Below are 23796 nucleotides of genomic sequence, written 5' to 3' on the forward strand. Positions count from 1 at the left end.
CATCCCTAATGTATATACAATATCTAAAAGAAAAGTTGGGACTTTATATGAAGCACAGCTAAGAATGTAAAAATATAAACCACATGATTAAGGATGCGGGAAGTTGAGAAGTTGCTCCTTCACTTTCTTTTGCTAACCAAAGCCCTCCCCTTCCTGTAAAAATATAACTTATTCTCCTCCCCGCTCCAAGCCTGCCCCCTACAACTACTGACCTATCCTGTGCCCTTAACTAGGTCCTAACAAGCCCCTTTTAACCCCTGTCATGCAGGCCCTACGTCTAGTGCATTCTTTCTTTTCACTCCGGGCCTTTCTAAAGGGAAGGGAAAGGTCACACGTCACTCACCTGGACAAGGGTCTTGTGTCTGATTGGTGGAACTCTCACTTATGTTGTTCTTTGCTGAACATCTGATATTCCAGAAATCGGGTGGTGACACAGGAGGCACAGTGACACGGACTGTCCGCTCTGAGCTGGTGACATCATATATCCCCAATCCTCCACTCACAGTCAGGTAGATGGAGGGGTCAGTCCCGTTCTCCACCCAGCAGGAGATCTCAGCGCTGTCATTCTGGAGACACCTCACATCCAGGACTGGATCTGATACCGGAACTAAGAGACACAGAGATGGGGAGATCTGTAACATTGCACTATAATGAAATATGATTTCCCCTGTAATACCCCGTCCACCCCAATCCATTACAGTCATAAAAAGTCACAAAATTCCTGAAATATCTTTGCTGCAGAAAATTTTATTGCAAGATACTAAAGGGGCCAATTATGTGATCGGGATTCCTAGGCTTTGGTTGATCTCTAAAGGAGACCATCAGCCAAAAAAAATTGACTCCTTCCTGGGGGGCGTGGCCAGCCATGGAGCAAGATGGCGGCTTAACCACCCAGCTCTGCTCAGCCCTGGGAGAAATAGCTGCTCCCAGGACTTACCAGCAGCAGCTCCCTCTCCCTGATGCACCGGAGGGGAGCCCTCATCCTCAGCGAATGGATGGTATGTCCAAGAGGAAATACCTCAGCCTCCACAAGCTGCACCACCTCACCGAATATTTCCCACAGCTGGCCATGCAATCATCCAAAGATGGCGCCGGTGCGGCACCTTGTGATCCCTCCTAGGACACAGGCATCATGCAGGGACCTGCAGACAACTCGGAGCCCATGGAAAATCTCACATCAGAGCCTACCTCTCCCCAGCAATCACCTTCAGATAGAGGTAAGCGGGCTGCACTGTCCCCAGCACTTTCCCCTGCTAAGGAACCACTGCTTAAGAAGCAGCACTGGGATGTCCAGACACGCACAAACCCTGAGGAAATCCCTCAGACTGCCTAGCAGTCCTCCCTGCCAGTGACCAGCCAGCGTCTGATCACACACTAAAGCTCATTCTGCTTTCTCTGCAAAGAGACTTTCATAATGAACTGCTCTCCTCTATATCTACCGTATATACTCGAGTATAAGCCGAGATTTTCAGCCTCTTTTTTGAGGCTGAAAGTGCCCCCCTCGGCTTATACTCGAGTCATCGCTGTCTGCCCGCTCGATCAGCGTGTCGAGCAGACAGACAGCGGCCATTCTATAATTCAAAAGCCGCGCCTCCAGCTCCGCCTTCGCCTGTGATAGGCGGAACACTGAATTTCCCAGCAGCCTGTGTTCCGCCTATCACGGACATCGTATCATCCTCGTACTACGGACGAGGATGATACGATGTCCGTGATAGGCGGAACACAGGCTGCTGGGAAATTCAGTGTTCCGCCTATCACAGGCGAAGGCGGAGGCGCGGCTTTTGAATTTTACAATGGCCGCCGAGGCGCCGACGAAGAGGGCACGGGACGGAGGCAAGGCAAGGCAAGGCACGGCACGGGACGGGACGGGACGGGACGGAGGCAAGGCAAGGCACGACACGGGACGGAGGCAAGGCACGGCACGGGACGGAGGCAAGGAGGCAAGGCACGGGACGGAGGCTCGGGACAAAGGCTCGGGACACAGGTAGGCTGGACACACACACACACACACACACACACACACACACACACACACACACACACATGGATGGATACACACACACACAGGGATGGATGGATGGATGGAGACACACACACACAGGGATGGATGGATGGAGACACACACACACAGGGATGGATGGATGGATGGATGGAGACACACACACACAGGGATGGATGGATGGATGGACACACACACACACAGGGATGGATGGACGGACACACAGGGATGGACGGACACACAGGGATGGACGGACACACAGGGATGGACGGACACACACACAGGGATGGACAGGCATGTCTCACCCTCGGCTTATACACGAGTCAATAAGTTTGCCAGTTTTTTTGGGGGTAAATTGGGGGCCTCGGCTTATATTCGGGTCGGCCTATACTCGAGTATATACGGTACCTTACAAAAATGAAATGATCGGGTAGAGGAATGCACGACCGATCTGGAAAAAGTGGTGACAGAACATACCTCAGTTTATAACAAAATGGCGGATGCCTATGACCATTACACCGAAGAAATCAGATTCCTCCAAGTGATAGTGGCTGATTTAGAGGATCGCTCCACGAGGAATAATATCACATTTAAGGGCATACCAGAAACTGTTAAACCTCCAGAACTAATTATTTAATTACATCAGCTATTCTTCCTGCTCGTCGCTCCCTCCGCATGTTAAACAGACAGCCAGGGGTGCAGGAAGAGATGCACAGGGGCCGAACAACAGGACCCAGTCACAAGTGCGACTGCAGCGACCCTTATAGTTCCTGCCACTGGCTCCCTATCCCCACCACTGAACTTTATAGGAGAGTATAGTATACTTGTAGTATGTTTGTCTTTACCTTGATCAATATTGGTTTTGGCAATACTGTAAAAATATATCTTCATAATAAAATTCTCCTTTGTTGGTGTCCTCCTTATTATCCATTGGGGAGATTTCCCCTCATTTCCTATCATGGTGACCACACAGGAAGTGAATAGAAATCCTCCCAATATGGAGCAAGACAGCAATAAAAAACTGCCAGAAGTTCTAACTCTTCTTATCTCTGTTATAATAGTTTATAAAAAGTCTTAGCTGGAATTGGGCTTCATCTACAAATGTTCTGGTAGATTTATTGGGGGAAAAATAGAAGGTCTCACAATTATAAATTGTGAGATTATGAAGCAGCTCATTCTGGTGTCCTCCTCACATTATATACTTGTATGACCTCTTCTACTGAATGTTGGGTCTCTAGGTTTTTTATCTCTGTCCCTCTGCATCAAAACTGTATTTTATATTAGGACTTGTTCTGTGGTGTGGTCAGTGGTGAAGGGTTGGTTGCCAGTGTTCAGGGTTCCTCCCTAGGTAGGGGTGATGCAAGTCCAAAACCACTCAAGCTATCCTGCCTGGAAGCTATCAAAGCTGACAACAAATCATAGGTGTTGGAGGCATTGCCCACCCCGCAACTGCATGTATGCAATGTATGCTGGTACGCAAGTCCAAGACGGATCAGTTGGGAAAAGGGATCAAGGTAATTTTGGGGAGTGTGCCTGGCCTGGCAGTATGCCCGGTCAAGGTTATACGGGAGTGGTCAGTTTTACGGCCTCCTGGTAGTGGTCCTTTGTTGATTCATGAAACTGGTTTATCGTTGTCACAATATCAGTTTGTGGTGATCTTCAAGAAGTGCTTGGAAATGGGGGTTATTAGTTGGTGAATATGCGTCCCATTCTTTCAGAATTGGGGCGGCAACGGAGGCCTCATGCTGGGGTTTGAGTGATAAAATACTACAGCAGATTGGGCGATGGGAGTCTCATCGTTTCAGGTTGTATGTATGTCCGCCCCACCTCCTGTAGGGGGAGAAAGGGTAGGGGGAGTCCTGTCACGGACACTGGCTGCAAGGACCCTTTTCTGTCCAAATTCACCCTGTTTTTTTTGGTATTGATATATTAATCTTTCTTTTGTTACATTTTTGCGAGACTGTTCTCTTGAATGTTAATTTTGAACAATACACAATCCTTAAAAGAGCTAATCACACTGACCTCCGGATACGGACTATCTGGTCACCTAGGCTGCCTTAAGTGCTGGCTTAATTAACATGTTAATTGTGTAATTGTTTTTTAAGTTGTTGCTATAGGGGAGGGGGGAGTATCCATGAGCAGCCCTACCTCGTTATCTACCCCTTGTGTAAAATGTGTATAAAAGGCACTGGGTTCTGTCCAATAAAGGCATTCAAGATTCTACAAGCTATTTTCAGCTAGACTTGTATACAGTGCAGCTATGATAATATATCTCTCTGATAGTCAGATTGGAGGAAGCGGGATGTACTGACGGAAGCACTCAATCGGAGTGTGGGATCGGATCCGTCACAAGTCCTATATGGTGTTTGTCATGTGTATGTTTTGTGTGCCAAGGGCTTTCTTTTCTGGGTACTTGCATGACGGGTATGTGATGGTGATTGTCCTCTGGGTCTATGTTTCTGTGTTTTTCTTTCTTTTCAGCCCCTACCTGTCTGATGTGGATCCTGGGCCATTCCTATGTACATTGGGGGGAAAGGAGTGCATTGGTCAGACCAGAGGGCCGTCAGTTGGGTTTCTCCAGGGAAGAGGCCAGGGTGAGGTGGATTGTCATTCCGGGTATGCTATGGTCCATAGTTATCCTGGAAATACAATGGTACGCTCACATGGACAGGCCACCGGATGTGTTATTATTACATGTTGGGGGGCAACGACCTTTGCCTTCGGACTTCAAGGGAGCAGATTAGTGACGTCAAGTTGTATATCCTTCGACTCTGATTGGCCTTTCCTGATACGGCCATAGTTTGGTCGGATATCATCAGGAAGGCAACATGGCAGGGGGCCCTGTCAGTGGGCCGCATCAATAAAACAAGGATAAAGGTCAACAAGGCTGTGGCGAAGTTTGTGGTCAGGAACGGAGGGATGGTGGCCTGGCATCTGGAATTAGAGGGGAACAATGGCATTTATTTGAGGGGAGATGGGGTTCACCTGTCAGAGGTGGGAATAGATATGTGGTTCCTGGGGCTCCAGGAAGGTCTCCAGCAAGCTTTGCGACTGTGGCGGGTCACCCATGTGTAAGGGATCACTGGTGGGCATCTGTGGCAGGGGTCTCTGGTTCCTGAAGGTCAGAATGGTGGTGGTAGATATTAGACATATGCATTCGTTTTCGTCCGAATTTCAGCAATTTTCGTTTTCGTTTTGACAAACGATAACGAAAGCACAAAATCCGAAAAACGAAAGATCCGACATAAATAAATGCTTTATTTTCGTTTTCATTGTTACAACAGTTCGATATAGAATAGGAGATTCAACATGACTCTGACAATAACAATCTGTCTATAGAACCTGTGGTCGAATGTGCCTAACCTTACCTCTATTAGTCCAAGATTATATAGAGAAAATATTCGACAGAGAGAAAAGATTCTGCAAGTTAATGTCCTAAAAAGTGTTTGGGGACCCGGGTCCTGCCCCAGGGGACATGGATCAATGCAAAAAAAGTTTTAAAAACGGCCGTTTTTTTGGGAGCAGTGATTTTAATAATGATTAAAGTGAAACAATAAAAGTGTAATATTCCTTTAAATTTCGTAGGGGGGGGGTGTCTATAGTATGCCTGTGAAGGGGCGCATGTTTCTGGTGCTTAGAACTGTCCCTGCACAAAGTGTCATTTATGCAGGAAAAAAAAGTCCTTTAAAATCACTCGCAGCTATTATGAATTGTCGGCTCCGTAATACAGAGAACACTCATTGAAAGTCACTGATTAAAAAATAAATAAATAAATAAATAAAGCGTGGGGGTCCCCCAAATTCAATTACCAGGCCCTTCAGGTCTGGTATGGATATTAAGGGGAACCCTGCCTCAAATTTAAGAAAAATTTTGACGTGGGGTTCCCCCTAAAAATCCATACCAGACCCTTTATCCGAGCACGCAACCTGGCAGGCCGCAGGAAAAGAGGGGGGGACGAGAGAGCGGCCCCCCTCCCTCCTGAACCGTACCAGGCCACATGCCCTCAACATTGGGAGGATGCTTTGGGGGTCTGTGACCCCTCAAAGCACCATGTTGATGAGGACAAGGGCCTCATCCCCACAACCATGGCCGGTGGTTGTGGAGGTCTGCGGGCGGGGGGCTTATCAGAATCTGGAAGCCCCCTTTAACAAGGGGACCCCCAGATCCCGCCCCCCCCCCCGTTTGAAATGGTAAGGGGGTACAAAAGTACCCCTACCATTTCACAAAGAAAGTGTAAAAAATAGTTAAATAAAACAAACACACTTTTGAAAAATTCCTTTATTAAAAATAAAAAAAATAAAAGAAATATTCCAGCGGCGGTAATCCACTCTTGCTATCCAGAGACGGACGGTCATCTCTCCAGCGATGGCTCATCTCATCCAGCGCAGCGAATACATCCTTCTTCAGTCTCCGCAGAGGAGACACTGCAAGGATTCCGGCGGCCTGACGTTTCTTATATACGGAGGGCGGGGCCACCTGTCACCTGACCCCGCCCCCCTCTGACGCAATGGGAAACCCAGGGTTCCCTGTGACGTATGGGTGACCCCGCACCCCTCTGATGTAACACAGGCAGGTTTCCGTTACATCAGAGGGGGGTGGGGTCACCCATACGTCACAGGGAACCCCGGGTTTCCCCTTGCGTCAGAGGGGGGCGGGGTCAGGTGACGGGTGGCCCCGCCCTCCGTATATAAGAAATGTCAGGCTGCCGCAATCCCTGCAGTGTCTCCTCTGCGGAGACAGAAGAAGGATGTATTCGCTGCGCTGGATGAGATGAGCCATTGCTGGAGAGATGACCGTCCGTCACTGGATAGCAAGAGTGGATTACCGCCGCTGGAATCTTTTTTTTATTTTTTTTATTTTTAATAAAGGAATTTTTCAAAAGTGTGTTTGTTTTATTTAACTATTTTTTACACTTTCTTTGTGAAATGGTAGAGGTACTTTTGTACCCCCTTACCATTTCAAACGGGGGGGGGGGTGGGATCTGGGGGTCCCCTTGTTAAAGGGGGCTTCCAGATTCTGATAAGCCCCCCGCCCACAGACCTCCACAACCACCGGCCATGGTTGTGGGGATGAGGCCCTTGTCCTCATCAACATGGGAACAAGGTGCTTTGAGGGGTCACAGACCCCCAAAGCATCCTCCCAATGTTGAGGGCATGTGGCCTAGTACGGTTCAGGAGGGAGGGGGGGCCGCTCTCTCATCCCCCCCTCTTTTCCTGCAGCCTGCCAGGTTGCGTGCTCGGATAAAGGGTCTGGTAAGGATTTTTAGGGGGACCCCCACGTCAATTTTTTTTTTAATTTGACGCGGGGTTCCCCTTAATATCCATACCAGACCTGAAGGGCCTGGTAATTGAATTTGGGGGACCCCCACGCTTTTTTTATTTATTTATTTATTTATTTTTTTTATCAATGACCTTCAATGAGTGTTCTCTGTATTACGGAGCCGACAATTCATAATAGCTGCGAGTGATTTTAAAGGACTTTTTTTCCTGCATAAATGACACTTTGTGCAGGGACAGTTCTAAGCACCAGAAACATGCGCCCCTTCACAGGCATACTATAGACAACCCCCCACTACGAAATTTAAAGGAATATTACACTTTTATTGTTTCACTTTAATCATTATTAAAATCACTGCTCCTGAAAAAACGGCTGTTTTTAAAACTTTTTTTTGCATTGATACATGTCCCCTGGGGCAGGACCCGGGTCCCCAAACACTTTTTAGGACAGTAACTTGCAAATTAGTCTTTAAAATTAGCACTTTAGATTTTTAATGTTGGAGTCCCATAGACTTTAACAGGGGTTCTAAAGTATGCTATATACTAGCTCCGTCCAATCTTCTTTATACATTCGACAGACACCATAAGCCTTCAAAGACAGATTCGACCGTAATTCATGTGGATTTTCGGACGAATGCAATTTTTGAACGAAAAACAAAATAAATAAAAAATAATTTCGGGAGTAACTAAATAAATTACGTTTCTGGTGTGGTATGGGTTGGGACCTATCTCGGGATGGGTACCTTTCCCTAATTGGTAATTGGACTATCGGTCATCAAGCTGAAGGTTCAAGAAGGAGGTATGTTGTTTGAAATATTTGATATATATATATATATATATATATATATATATATATATATATATATATATATATATATATATATATATATATATATATATATATATATATATATATATATATATATATATATAATAAAAGTTATTTTTGATACAGTTCTGGTTGGGATTTAATAAAGGGGTCTTTGTTGGCCATTTAATCCAGAAGGTGTCATGTGTTTAATTAGATTTAGTAAGATAAAGTGGTTGTAAACCCTTACAAACCACTTTTACCTACAGGTGAGCCTAGATTAAGGCTTACCTGTAGGTCCAAGAAATATCTCCTAAACCTATACGGTTTAGGAGATATTTACTAAAAGACAGTGACAGCTATCTACGGCGCATGTGCAGTAGACAGTGATGTGCAGGCGCACTATCGCCGTTAGCGGCATGCATAGTAGCACATTATGCTTTACCTTTGCAGGGAGACAAAGAGGAAGTAAACCCATCAGGGATAACTTCCTCTTTAAGTTATTATTTTAATGGGGTGGTTTTGTTATGGTTATATAGCTGGGCTAATTCAGCTTGGATTCTCTAACATGGACATATTTGTCTGCCTTTCCTTTGTGTTTCTCCGTGGAGCTGTGCATATATAGATTTTGATATATATTATCCCTCTTATGCGCTTCATTTTACCTTTTACCCTATCTATTGCAATGGAAAACTATATTCTGGTGAACCTCCCTACCGTATTTGATAGTATTGATACTGGCTTATTATTCTAAAAAGGAAATAGACTACATAGGTTGACATATATTTATATATATAAAATCCTTTCCATACTTACAGTATATATTTTTTCCAGCTGTTGGCGGTTATATTCATTAATCTGCTTCGAGATCTGTACATTCTATATAATTGGCCGCGATCCTTCAATTTAAAGGGTAATTTCCTCTTCATCTATATCTTGACACTATATGGTTGTGTGTCCCCACTGGGCTCATGTCTGACTATCTATATGGTGCACGCTCGAGCTTTCTCCCTGGCAATACTCAAATTGACATTACCAGTTTACAACCCATATATTTTTGTGTGTTCTTTTTAATTCATGTTATGTTTTTCTCTGCTTTTACGAATCAAATCTACTGAGCCCCAGAAGAAGCGCCGATCCGACACGAAACATGTCGGGCATGTGACCCACAACAGCATATCACCAACAGTCTGTAATATAATACTGATGGGTATTGAGCCAAGTGGTTGTATTATATGATATTCACTTATTACATCTTTTGCTGAAAGTGGTCACATTGACAAATGTACTTTTCTATTCCTGGTTTTTAATGCATTTTTGTATGTCATTTGTATAAATAAAATTTATTAATGAATTATTTTGTTTTCTACTGGTGCCTGTAAAGTCCATAAGTCCCCTATATCTTTACGTCTAGTATACATTCATTATGGACGCTGGCACCCTTTATCAAGATTTACCCCGGGATATCCACTTTTACCACTAAGTGTTTTTGATATCCCTATCTGTTTATTTTTTGCAAACTGCAGCTTCAGACAAACTTAAATTTACAAAAATAATAGCACTGCTATTAAAAATACCAGCGCTACATTTGTATATATATATATAAGTTAATAAAAGTTATTTTTGATACAGTTCTGGTTGGGATTTAATAAAGGGGTCTTTGTTTGTCATTTAATCCAGAAGGTGTCATGTGTTTAAGTAAATTTAATAGGTTAAATTATTATTTTAATGGGGTGGTTTTGTTTTGGTTATATAGCTGGGCACCGAACATCTCAGCACTACACCAGTCAAGTAACAAGAAAATGAAAGAGTACAATGTGTTGTAATCAGAGCAATGCCCGGTTTTGTTCCCATCACACACCATTGGCGGTGTTATAATCTGGTCTGCTGGTGTGAATGAGCCGGTATTGTGTCAGTGTTAGGATGATATATAAACTCCAGAGAGGTCTCGGTCTCCCACTCACCTGGACAGGAGATGTTGATGGATCTTCTTAGATTATTGATCTGATTGGTGACATCACAGTGGAGGGTTTCGGAGACTGGAGGAGGAAGAGTTACCCGGCGGTGTGAGGAGACGGATCTTCCATCCAAACTCCAGGAATAACGTGGATCTGATCCTTTCACCGAACATTCGGCCTCTGCGCTCCCATCCGGGAGACAGGAGGAGGTCACAGCCATGTCAGAGAGGGGGACTGGAGGAACAGAATTCCAGGATATGATTGGTCAGAGTAATGACATGGAAAGTGAGACTTATCACAATGGTCCTATAGGAATATGGAGGCTGCCAAGGTGACCCTCTCCTTCTTAAAGTACCAGTTACCTGGGTGTCATACTGGTCCTCTGACTACAAGAATCACTGACCTGGTGAGTATTCAAAGGTGGTCCGGTGCCGTCTCATCTGTGGAGAGGCCCAGCAACTGGAGAAGCACCCAGGGGAGGACTCTTTGGGAGAAGGCCATGCATAAGGCTGGCTTCTCAGAAGGAGCCTGGAGGCTCAGTTGAAGGACACTAAGTGGATCTACACTCATACGGTATTGCCGGACCGGCTGCAAGATACTGGTACCGTATGATAGTTCTCTAAATTTACCTACGTCCCTCAGTTACATTCAAGTCTGTGGCAGATACTTTTGCTTTACTTAAACACTATTGGCTGCTAGGCCTGGTGAGAGGAGATCTATCCGGTGGCTGTGACAATCCAGTTGTGAAACAATTCTCTGGATTTCTATTGTGAAAGACTTCCTATTCTTTGCAATTTCAAAAAGTACCTGAACTCCCTTCCTAACCCTCCACCCTTCATTGAGAAGCTGTTACTTGTCTTTTCAAATAAATATCCTGAAAAAGAGGATCCAGTGTCAGCTTCTACTATTCTTTGCGCCATCTACCTCGGGAAACCCCTAGACACACATGAGGTCAAGAAGGTAACGGTAAGCCCAATAAAACCAGCAGCTCCTTTGGGGGTCAGTGCTACACAAATTTTTACAAATATTCGTAAATTTGAAAATTAGAAAATATGAAACAATAACTAATAATAACTTAACTATTACTAACTAATAAATTATAGGTATTGGAATTTCCTATCAAATGTGGCTGTTAGTGAACGTAACGAATACAAAATTATTCAAAATAATGAATGTCATATCTAAACGAATGGAATGTAATGGATTAATAATACTAATAATTAGAATTTTTTATTATTATTGTTATTATTTATTATTAATTTGTTCTGTTCCATTTATTTAGATACGGCATTCGTTATTTCGGATAATCCGATAAATTCGTATTCGTTATGTTCACTGCTAAATGTGAAAGGAAATTCCAATACCTAGAATTTAATAGTTAGTTATTATTAGTTAGTTATTCTTTCAAATTTTTGGATTTTCTTTCTTATTTTCAGATTTTCAAATTTATGAATTTTCCAATTTATGAACTGCGTTCATAACAAAATGACCCGTTAAAAAAAAAATAATAATAATAATTTTTCAGCAGTGCACGTGTCTATATCATTTATATTTATGTGTCAAGGATATTTTTTGTCTTTAAAATTTTTTAATATGTTTGTAGTAAAAAAAAATGTGAATTGTAATCTGTGGTGTGGTGCCTTGAAAGTGCCATTAGTTTGCATTTTGTTAGGAATTCATTATATTTCAGTGTCATACATGAAGGGATGGGGTACCTGTAAAACCGTGAGAACAATAGAGACTGCTTTGTCTCCTTCCCATTTATTATTCTAGTGTGGTGCTAAATGTAAACAACGGCATCAGGGAACCTGGGTGATGTCATGGACCATATAGCGATCATGACCTCATTGTGTCAGTGATGTCATAGACCACATAGGGGTGATGACCTCATTGTGTCAGTGATGTCATAGACCATGTAGGGGTCATGACCTCATTGTGTCAGTGATGTCATAGACCATGTAGGGGTCATGACCTCATTGTGTCAGTGATGTCATAGACCATGTAGGGGTCATGACCTCCTTGTGTCAGTGATGTCATAGACCATGTAGGGGTGATGACCTCATTGTGTCAGTGATGTCATAGACCATGTAGGGGTGATGACCTCATTGTGTCAGTGATGTCATAGACCATGTAGGAGTCATGACCTCCTTGTGTCAGTGATGTCATAGACCATGTAGGGGTGATGACCTCATCATGTCAGTGATGTCACTCGGAGTCCTCGGTGGATTGTTACACACAGAATGAAGCCGGCAGGGATCTGTCATTTACTGACATTAGTGATATCACCGCTAAATGCCGGGCGGAGGATTGGGGGGAGAAGTGGAGAAATCTGCCCACTTTGTTCTCCTGTCCTTCACTGAACATCCCATAGACTGGATTTGGGGGAGTCTCATGTTTGACCCGAACCTGAAGCTGATCCCTAATCATTCCAAAAGACTGGAATGGGAATGGAAATTCATACAAAAATGTAAAACTTTGGACTGTAGGGAGAGGAATTTTATGTGCCGCTATGATTGTAAATAATGTTATAATGTATTTTTATTATGGTCAGGACTAAAAATAAAACATGTAAGATCAATCTATAATTACTGTATATATTTCATATTCTCTATTCAGTCAGTAGGCGGAGCTCTGTGTTTATCTGCTTCCGGCCCCTCCCACCTGCTCTGTGCCCATCCCCCGATCTCTCCTCACCTGGACAGGTGACCCCGGCTCTGCTCTCCTCCGACCGGCTGACCCCATTCTCCACAGTACAGGTGATGTTCCAGGGCCCCGGGGACCCCACAATGGCTGTAATGTTATTGGCGAATGTGGAATATCTCTCCTGGGATCCTCCAATCACAGATAGACGGATATTCGGCTTAGTCCCCTCCTCCACCCTGCAGGAGATCTCAGCGCTGCCATTCCGGAGACATGAGACATGGAGGAGCGGAACCGATACTGGAACTGAGAGAGACAATCATTTCCATTGATCAGTCCAATATATACACAGCATGCCCCTCCCCCATCCTTACCTATAATCAGGTGTGCAGACATCTTCCTGGAGACTGGAGGAGATAGATTGTGTCTGTGTGCACCCCTCCCCCAACACTAAATCCCCCACTAACATGACACCCATTTTCTTCAGTCATGTGACCCCCATACACAGCGCTGTACAATCTCATCTGGATTTACCTTCTACATGGACGGTGTAATCATCTTCCTGTATGGGGAGTCCTGCAGAGTTGTATATATCCACATTGTATCTCCCATCATTCTCCGGAGTCACATTGGATATGATCAGACTTCCATTCTCTGATATCCTTGTATTGGGGAAATATCTGAGATCAGACGGATCACAATTCCAGTGTTGAGCTATTTCCTCCCAGTCTCCAGGAGATTTCTCATAGTACCAGATAATCCAGTCACATCCCCGTCTATCTGTAGGGTTGAGGGTGAGATGACGTCTGATGGGGAGGAGAAGGTCAGATCCCGGCCGGGTGAATATTTCCTCCGGGACTTTTCCTGTACAGACAGAATACAAATCCCAGTCAGATCACAGTGTACTCCCCTCCCCCTCATATAACATATATCCCTCTATGAGGATCCCAGAAATATTCAGATTCCATCTATCAGAGTCCTCCGGGTCTTCCTGGGATTCCTCTGTTTTCTTCCCATCTCAGATCATTGAGGAATCTCCTCTGACACCCCTATACTCTCCATTATTCTACCAATAAATCATCAATGAATAGACAATCATTCCTCCCCCCATTTCCCCTGCTGGAGTAAATTGGAGCGTCCTTTATTTGGCCTTCCTCTGGATCCTCTGTAGGTATAGGATTGTGTAGATGGGATTGGAGGATTTTTTTTCTCTTTTCTCGTCGATCCCAACTGTCCCGCAATTCGGGGGATTAACCCGGATTTGGAGCAATGTCCCTCTGTCCCTCTTTCCTCCTCATTTTGGTCTGATCTATAGAGCTGTATATAAAATGTACTTTCCTGGTGCATCATGACAACATACATATGGGTTGTGACTCCGCCCCCACAACCTGATAGGTCTGGTTAACTATAAATCAAAGACAGACCCGCCTCACAGCATTCTCCTTTTTATTCTCACCTGATCAGGACTGGAATCATGAGGTATCCCTTACCAAATGTCGCCCCAGCTAGGGTTGCCACCTGTCTGGGATTCACCCAGACATTCCGGTTTTTACATCCTTTGCCCGGGTTTCTGACTACCTGTCACCCAGACAGCAGCCACCAGGGCATCCTCAAAAATACTTATAACACCCCCATAAAATCTTAATCATAATTTAGGATCCATAACATGTATTAGAATGTCACATATCTTCACATATATGTAACTGTCTGGATGGAAACAGTCCTAATTACAAGGGACTTTTTTCTCTCTGTGGAGGGATACAGAACCTCCTGACCACATTTCCCGATGCTCTGTTTCTAGTCCCGGCTACTGGGGCCCTGCCCAGACTGTTCACTGTTCACAGACTGATCTAGTGGAGAGAGCTGTGAGTGTGGGCGGGCAGAGGAAGGAGCTGTGAGTGTGTGGGTGGACAGGGGGAGGAGCTGTGAGTGTGTGGGTGGACAGGGGGAGGAGCTGTGAGTGTGTGGGTGGGCAGAGGGAGGAGCTGTGAGTGTGTGGGTGGACAGGGGGAGGAGCTGTGAGTGTGTGGGGGGCAGAGGGAGGAGCTGTGAGTGTGTGGGCTGGTAGAGGAAGGAGCTGTGAGTGTGTGGGCGGGCAGAGGGAGGAGCTGTGAGTGTGTGGGTGGGCAGAGAAAGGAGTTGTGTGTGTGTGGGTGGGCAGAGGAAGGAGCTGTGAGTGTGTGGGTGGGCAAAGAGAGGAGCTGTGAGTGTGTGGGTGGGCAGAGGAAGGAGCTGTGAGTGTGTGGGTGGGCAAAGAGAGGAGCTGTGAGTGTGTGGGTGGGCAGAGGGAGGAGCTGTGAGTGTGTGGGCGGGCAGAGGAAGGAGCTGTGAGTGTGTGGGTGGGCAGAGGGAGGAGCTGCAGGGAGTGTGAGGCGGGGACAGCAGGACAGAGAGGGGAGGAGAAAAGCTGCCCATTATCAGAATACATATGGAAGTATTCATTTCATAGTATGTTGTCTAATGTATGTATGCCTGTTTGTGTGTATCTGAGTGCATGTATGTATCTCAATGTGTGTGTGTATGTATATGTAGCACTGACCCCTGAAGGCTTACCGATTACCTCCTCCAGCTCGTAACTTGTCATTCTTGTCTAGTGGTTGCCGAGGTTGATGGCCCAGCAACTACAGAGACCGACACTTGACTTCCTTTTTAGGGTTTTTATTTGCATAAAACAGTTGAACAAAACCCAGTCTCTCAGTTGGGAATAAAGGGTATAAGGATGAAGTATAGCTCAGGTACTTTGGAACTTCTGACCTGTAGACCCCTTTCACACCAGGGTGTTTTGCAGGCACTATAGCGTTAGAAATAGCGCCTGCAATCCGCCCAAAAAAAAGCTGCACCATTGTCTGTAGTGTGATCCCCCGAGGGCTTTCACACCGGAGCGGTGCGCTGGCAGGATGTCAGAGAAAAGTCCTGCCAGCAGCTTCTTTGGAGCGGTGAAGGAGCGGTGTGTTTACCACTCCTCCACCGCTAGTGATGGCCGAACAGTTCGCCTGGTGGTCGTTTCGCTGCGAATTTCGGCTGTTCGCGGTCCGCCCATTCGGCGGACTATTGGCGCCGTTCGCCCGGCGGACTTCCGTGTTTTTACTGTGTAAAAGAACTTTGACCTGATGACACATCCATCATGGGGTACAGGACAGCCAATTGAGACATTACAGCACATGGACACTTGGACATTCCCCCTAACTTATAAATACACCCGATCCGGCGGCCATTTTACATTCTTTCTTCTGTCATTATAGGGAGAGGTTGCTGTGTGGAGCAGGGAGAGATGGCAGTGACCCAAATCGCTAGCTATTTTGTACACAAAAGTTCTTTTCAGGACTGGTATAGGTGTTAGGTGTATATAGGTTTGCTGTGCTACTGATTGTTGCAGCAGCCTGAGTGTCTTTTGTCAGTTTAGAGAAAGGGACAGGACGCTGTGTGCTGCTGTAGGGACAGCCAGATTAGTCATCATCATCATTAGCTGTTACTATCAGGTCCACAAAAGTGCTATTCCAGTAACCAGTTATTGTTCCAGCAGCCTCTGTTTTGCCAGTTTATATAGGGACAGGCAGGAAGCAGTGTGTCAGGCAGTGAGGGTCAGTTTAAACAGTAGCTGTTACTATTAGTTCCGCAAAGGTTCTTTTCAGGACTGGTATCAGTGGTATGGTAATAGGCTTGTACACGTATAATATTCTTTCTTCCAAATATAGAAAGAATATTATACTTGACTGCTGCCCTTCTGCTGCAGTCTGCTCATTATTCACAACTCACTTGTTCCACAAAGCGCTTTATCAGGACTGGTAACTTGGTCTGTCTAGGGTGCTATAGTACATAGGGTTGAGTGCGGTACAGTCTGCTGTTCTGTAAGGACCGCTATCGGTCCACAATAGATAGGGTTGAGGTGCACTACTGCTGACCGCTGCCCTATACTGCAGCAGTCCTTCATTGGTATAGGGACTGACGTACAGTCTGCTAATCACTCACACACAACCTACTTGGTCCACAAAAGTCCTTATAAGGACTGGTAACTTGGTCTAGGGTGTTACAGTACATAGAGTTGAGTGAGGTACAGTCTGCTATTCTATAAGGACTGGTATCGGTCCACAATACATAGGGTTGAGGTGCACTACTGCTGACCACTGCCCTATACTGCAGCAGTCCTTCATCGGTATAGGGACTGACAGTTTTGTCACAGGGTCATTTAAAAAATGACAGGCAGAGGAAGAGGCAGGCCCTTCCGCAGGGGTAGTATACAGGGGTGGGTCATATTTCTACTGGGGCTGCTTATTATGAGGGGCTCACACCATCCCTGTGCTATGCTGACATCCTCCTGGGGCTGCTTATTATGAGGGGCTCACACCATCCCTGTGCTATGCTGACATCCTCCTGGGGCTGCTTATTATGAGGGGCTCCCACCATCCCTGTGCTGTGCTGACATCCTCCTGGGGCTGTACCTCTGCTGTGCATATTATGAGGGGCTCCCACCATCCCTGTGCTGTGCTGACTTCCTCCTGGGGCTGTACCTCTGCTGTGCATATTTTGAGGTGCTCCCACCATCCCTGTGCTATGCTCATTATGAGGGGCTCCCACCATCCCTGTGCTGTGCTGACTTCCTCCTGGGGCTGTTCCTCTGCTGTGCATATTTTAAGGTGCTCCCACCATCCCTGTGCTATGCTCATTATGAGGGGCTCCCACCATCCCTGTGCTGTGCTGACTTACTCCTGGGGCTGCTTATTATGAGGGGCTCCCACCATCCCTGTGCTGTGCTTTCTTCCCCCTGGGGCTGTACCTCTGCTGAGCATATTATGAGGAGCTCCCACCATCCCTGTGCTATGCTCATTATGAGGGGCTCCCACCATCCCTGTGCTATGCTGACTTCCTCTTGGGGCTGCTTACGGTGCAGGTGTCAGTGCTGTATATCACGGTGCTGATGTCAGTGCTCACTGTCATGGTGCTGCTGTCAGTGCTGTATATCACGGTGCTGGTGTGAGTGCTTTATGTCACGGTGCTGATCTCAGTGCTCTCTATTATGGTGCTGCTGTCAGTGCTGTATATCACGGTGCTGGTGTGAGTGCTTTATGTCACGCTGCTGATGTCAGTGCTCTCTATCACGGTGCTGCTGTCAGTGCTGTATATCACGGTGCTGGTGTCAGATGACTCTATCACGGTGCAGGTGTCATTGCTGTATGTCACGCTGCTGGTGATCATCTCCTACACCCTCTTCTTTGCCTACCCTGGTCCCTGACCTTCCCTCTCCTCCATTGCCTTCATGCGCTCCACAGTCCTGAATTGTCACAACAATTTCCCATATAAAAAAAGAATGCTTGTAGTTGTCGATCCCAGATTCACCTCATACATGTGTTATGTCATTGACCATGTGGTGGGACTATGTTTGCACAGCTATTAATTATTTTGTGGCTGCAAATTTGACCTGTAGGTTTGCAAAGTTCGCCTCCCATTGAAGTCAATGGGGCCCGCCGCGAACATTCCGGTTCGCAAACTATCGGCCGCATTCGCGAAACGTCCCGTCGGAAGTTCGTCCATCACTAGTAATGAGTTGTCTCCGGGCTGATTTTATACTAATACGGTAGAAGGCCCACAGGTAGAACAGAGTTATTTGGGGAAGTGCCGTCAAAGACCACCGGGGGAAATAACTGATATTTTTGAGTTTGTTATGGTTAAATCGTTATATATTTTTTATATTTGAGAATAAAAGGCTGCTGTGGCCAGTTATATTCCAACAAAAGTGTGGTCTCGTTGTTTAGAAGTAAGATTAAAGCGGGGTAAGGTTGGAGTATACTGAATGGCGGCAGTCATGAAAAAGGGAAGTGTACATCTTAAAAGGGGTTGTAAAGGTAAATTTTTTATTTTCTACATAGGTTCCTTTAAGCTAGTGCATTGTTGGTTCACTTATCTTTTCCTTCGATTTCCCTTCTAAATGTTTTTTTTTCTTTGTTTTCTTTGTCTGAATTTCTCACTTCCTGTTCTTCCTCAGTAAGCTGTTCAGTAAGCTGTTCTGGCTGACTAACCACCAGCTCGGATGATGGTGAGAAGTTTACTGAGGAGAAACAGGAAGTGAGATATTCAGACAAAGCAAAAAAACATTTAGAAGGGAAATCAAAGGAAAAGGTAAGTGAACCAACAATGCACTAGCTTAAAGGAACCTATGTAGAAAATAAAAACATTACCTTTACAACCCCTTTAACTACCCTGGTCATGTAAGCATGGAACCCGAAGTGTCAGAGGTAAGGGTAGCCCCGAATGTCTGGGATGGCCAGTGGGAAAACAAACAACTTTGCAGCTCCCAAGGGAGTAGTGCGCTACATTAGTATATATATATATATATATATATATATATATATATATATATATATATATATATATATATATATATATATATATATATATAGTAGCTTAGTGTTTCTTTACAGTATGTGTGTGTGTATATATATATATATATATATATATATATATATATATATATATATATATATATGTACATATCTGAGTGTATGTAATTTTACGAATATATACAATATATATATAGAATAATTTGTTAATTATTTTTAGGTTTATGTATATATGGGAAGGATTATTAAAGGTTAAGTTCAACTTTTGGAAAAAAATAATAAAATGCCCATTTTTTGCAGGTAAAAAAATATGCAAATATTTTTCTAAGAAATCTATAAATAAATGGCCCAGCCTTGTGGACGCACACTGTCATGGGGGGGATATCAGGAGGTGAGGGAGGGGGTGGATGAGTCAAAAAGCAAGACTTGTTCACTCTGCACTCAAGGTCTCCACTGTTTGGCTTCCAACCAGCAGTCTGGCCCTAAAGTTGACAACCCTAAAGACATAGCGATCTGCTTTAGTCACTCCTATGGATCCTCCTTATAGAACCTTAGAGTCTCCCCCACAGATCCTGACCCTGACCCCGTGCAAATATCACAATTCCTTACATTTACCCCCCTCACCCCAGACCAAATAGCTGTTCTCTGAGGCTGAAGTCTTAAAAGCAATACACTCACTGCCGCTCCACAAGGCCCCGGACCAGATGGATATTATAATGAATATTATAACATAGGCACACCTCCTGGCACCCCAGCTAACCAACTCTTTTAATCTCATAATGTGCACTGGTGCCATCCCTAAGGATTTGAGGCCCTTATCCTCCCCATACCAAAGCCTGCTAAACCTCATGATGACCCTGCCAACTATGGCCCATTCCCCTCCTGAATTTGGATCTCAAAATGTATCCAAAAATTCTAGCCACACCCATATTCTCGTTTATTCCCAAGCTAGTACACAAAGATCAGGTAGGCTTTTCTCCATGCCAGCAAGCCTCTAATGGCACCAGAAGAATTATAAATCTCATACAGTGGGCAGAACACCATAAAACACCTTCTCTGCTCCTATCACTGGACACAGAGAAGGTGTTTGACAGAGTACATTGGTCCTACCTCAGAGCAGTGCTCCGAAAATGTGGATTCTCTGGGAATATATATCCAGCCCTCCTAGTATTATACTCCTCCCCCACAGCTAAAGTCTGGACTGTATGCAGTCGATATTATTGTAGCCATGACAAATCCCCTCCAAATCCTCACAGCACTATATGACCTCCTAATGCTATTCTGTCATATATCCAGGGCCGGTGCTACCACTAGGCAAACTAGGCAGCTGCCTAGGGCGCACTACTGCCTAGGGCGCCCAGACACTGGTGTTCCTACTCTCTTCAGCAAACATCAGCAGGCAGCCATGTGTCAGAGGCACAGCGGTGGCAGAGGACTGTGTCTGTCCTGACTTCCAAATGAATGGAAGCGTTTGATGGGCGCTGGTGGGGCTGCATTTGACGGGCGCTTCATTAAAAATGTAGGGTATATATGGGCAGGACAAAGGAGGTGGAGTCAAGGGTGGAGCCAAGGGGGCGGCAAAATTAGGTTTTGCCTAGGGTGTCAAAAATCCTTCCAGCAGCCCAGCATATATTTCTTTATAAAGTCAACTGCACTAAGGCCTCCATGATTGGAACAGGATTAGACCATCCCACAAAAACTGTCTCTCACACGCGTCACCTTTTCCTCGGGCCCCATCCTCCACCTTTTCCTACTTAGGAACATAAAAAACAACTCCTACCAGCAACATCAACTAAACTATGAAGCCCTACTCAGCAAACTGCAGAACCTCTGCTCATCACTATGCTCAATAAGGATGATCCGAACACCCCCCCCGATTCGCTTCACACCAGAACCTGCGAACAGACCTAAACTTCCTGTGAACTTTAGAACCCTATTAAAGTCTATGGGACTCGAACGTTCAAAATATAAAGTGCTAATTTTAAAGGCTTATATGCAAGTTACTGTCCAAAAAAGTGTTTGGGGACCCGGGTCCTGCCCCAGGGGACATGGATCAATGCAAAAAAAGTTTTAAAAATTGACGTTTTTTCGGGAGCAGTGATTTTAATAATGATTAAAGTGAAACAATAAAAGTGTAATATTCCTTTGAATTTTGTTCCTGGGGTGTGTATTAAAGGGGGCTTCCAGATTCTGATAAGCCCCCTGCTCTCAGACCCCCACAACCACCGGCCAGGGTTGTGGGGATGAGGCCCTTGTCCTCATCAACATGGGGACATGGTACTTTTAGGGGTCACAGACCCCCAAAGCATCCTCCCAATGTTGAGGGCATGTGGCCTGGTACGGTTCAGGAGGGGTCTCTTGTTCCCCCATCTTTTCCTGCGGCCTGTCAGGTTGTGTGCTCAGATAAAGGGTCTGGTATGGATATTTAGAGGAACCCCACGTAATTTTTTTTTAAATTTGATGTGGAACCCCACGCTTTTTTTAATCAATGACTTTCAATGACTGTTCTCTGTATTACGGGAGCCGACAATTCATTATAACCGCAAGTGATTTTAAATGACTTTTTTTCCTGCAGAAATGACATTTTGTGCAGGGACAGTTCTAAGCACGGAAAACATGGGCCTCTTCACAGGCATACTATAGATACCCCCCAGGTACGAAATTTAAAGGAATATTACACTTTTATTGTTTCACTTTAAGCATTATTAAAATCACTGCTCCCTGTCATTCGAAGTTAATCTGAATAATAAAAAACATTTTATCAAAAAAAAAAAAATCACTGCTCCCGAAAAAACTGCAGTTTTTAAAACTTTTTTTTGCATTGATACATGTCCCCTGGGGCAGGACCCGGGCAGTGGCACCACTAGGGTTGGTGTCACCCGGTGGGGAAAAAAATGGTGTCCCCCCCACCAACTATAGTTCCCCCTCAGTGCAGACCCCCTCCACTAACTACAGACCCTCCTCCCGCAGTATAGATCCCCCTCCCTCAATACAGACCACCCTCCATCAATACAGACCCCCTCCCTCAGTATAAACATCCCCTCAGTACAGACACCCCTTCAGTGAAGACCCCTCCATCAGTACAGACACCCCCACCTCAGTGCAGACCCCTCTAGCATTACAGACACCCCCCCTCAGTGCAGACCCCCAAAAAGTACAGACACCCCTCTCGGTGCAGTCCCCCCTCAGTGCAGACACCCTCGCCTCAGTGTAGACTCCCCAGTGCAGATCCCCCAACAGTACAGACATCCTCCCAGTGCAGACCCCCGTGTAGACCCCCCCAACAGTACAGACACCCCCTCAGTGCAGACCCTCCTCAGTTACAGACCCCTCTTAGTGCATACCCCCAGTGTAGACCCCCCAACAGTACAGACACCCCCCTCATTGCAGACCCCCCTCAGTTACAGACCCCCCTCAGTGCAGACTCCCCAGCAGTAAACACCCCCCCAGTACAGACCCCCAGAAGTACAGACACCCCCCAGTACAGACACCCCTGCCCGTGCAGACCCCCATGCAGACACCCCCAGTGCAGACCTCCCAGTACAGACACCCCCCCAGTGAAGATCCCCCCAATGCAGACACCCCCTTACATACCTCAGAACAGCAGACAATCATACACACACGGCAGTGTGTGTCACTCGAGCTCAGCTCCTCCTCCTCTGTGGATGTAAACAGAGAGGAGGAGGAGGCGGTTTTGTTCCACTCCACTGAGGGACACAGCCACGGCATTGGAAAGGGCAGCGGGCTGTATTAGCGGTGGCACTACCCACGGGTGTCACTCCTCTGGTGGGTGTCACCCAGGTGCGGCCCGTACCCCCTGCACCCACCTAGCAACGCCACTGGACCCGGGTCCCCAAACACTTTTTAGGACAATAACTTGCATATCAGCCTTTAAAATTAGCACTTTATATTTCTCCCATAGACTTGTACAAGGTGTTACACGGCTTTTCGAATTTGCCGCGAACACCACAAATTGTTCACTGTTCGCTGAACAGGCGAACAGGCAATGTTCGACTCGAACAAGAAGCTTATCCCTACTGGTGGTGTACTGCTAGCAGATTGGCTGCAAGTATTTGTGGAACCTATTGCTATACCTTCATTCCTCTTGGTGCAGGTTGTTGAGTGGACTGGAGGTATAGTAGGGTGGCTGAGATCCCATATGAGGAGCAAGGAGAAGTCTACCTTTTTCTATGATGTGGGTCTTTCAGGTACTGCTGCCAATGAACTGCATGGCAGGTTGACATAAGTCTGGTCAAGCATGTGTTGCCCAAGCGGCTGCTGTTCTGGCCACACTTGATCTGCTTCAGACAAAGTTTGCAAACAGCAATGGTGCGATCTGCTGCACATGTGTTGAAAAAAGCCCACACCAAGGAACTTTTGCAAGTCAGCGGGGAGTCAATCATGCCCTGCATCTGTGGAGCTTGGTGGTGTGATGCCATAGGGAGGCTGCCCATAACCTGACCCCTGGAAGACATCCTGCATTGTTAGAGTTGTGCGTTCTCCTCCTCAGTTTCCTCCTCTCTTCTCTCAGGCACCCAAGTATGGTCAGAGATCTCATCACCAGTAGCGTCACTAGGGTTCGTGTCACCTGATGCGGTAAAACATGGTGTCATACCCCTCCTGCCTAGGCTGCCAGCACCCTGCAGGCAGCGCACAGTCACGGGGCGCACCCAAAACCAGCCCCTGTAAATGATAGAATAGGGTGGTATAGTGACAGGTTAGGGTAGTATAGAATAGTATAGTGGCAAGTTGGGGTGGTATGGGGTAGATTGGATTGGTA

At 45.7% G+C, this 23796-nt stretch overlaps 1 protein-coding gene across 1 annotated transcript in view; it reads right to left on the reverse strand.

Annotated features, from left to right (window-relative positions):
- LOC143973417 (uncharacterized) overlaps positions 1-23796 on the reverse strand; it is an 803347-nt gene that overhangs the window by 380528 nt on the left and 399023 nt on the right. Inside the window, exon 6 of the mRNA XM_077474404.1 lies at positions 13216-13545. Within this exon, the coding sequence (XP_077330530.1) occupies positions 13216-13545 (330 nt within the window). The remainder of the gene's footprint in view (positions 1-13215; positions 13546-23796) is intronic.

Source organism: Lithobates pipiens, unplaced genomic scaffold (genome assembly GCF_037356315.1).
Source record: "Lithobates pipiens isolate NorthernLeopardFrog02 unplaced genomic scaffold, aLitPip1_a1.2 Scaffold_81, whole genome shotgun sequence".
Lineage (NCBI taxonomy): Eukaryota > Metazoa > Chordata > Amphibia > Anura > Ranidae > Lithobates > Lithobates pipiens.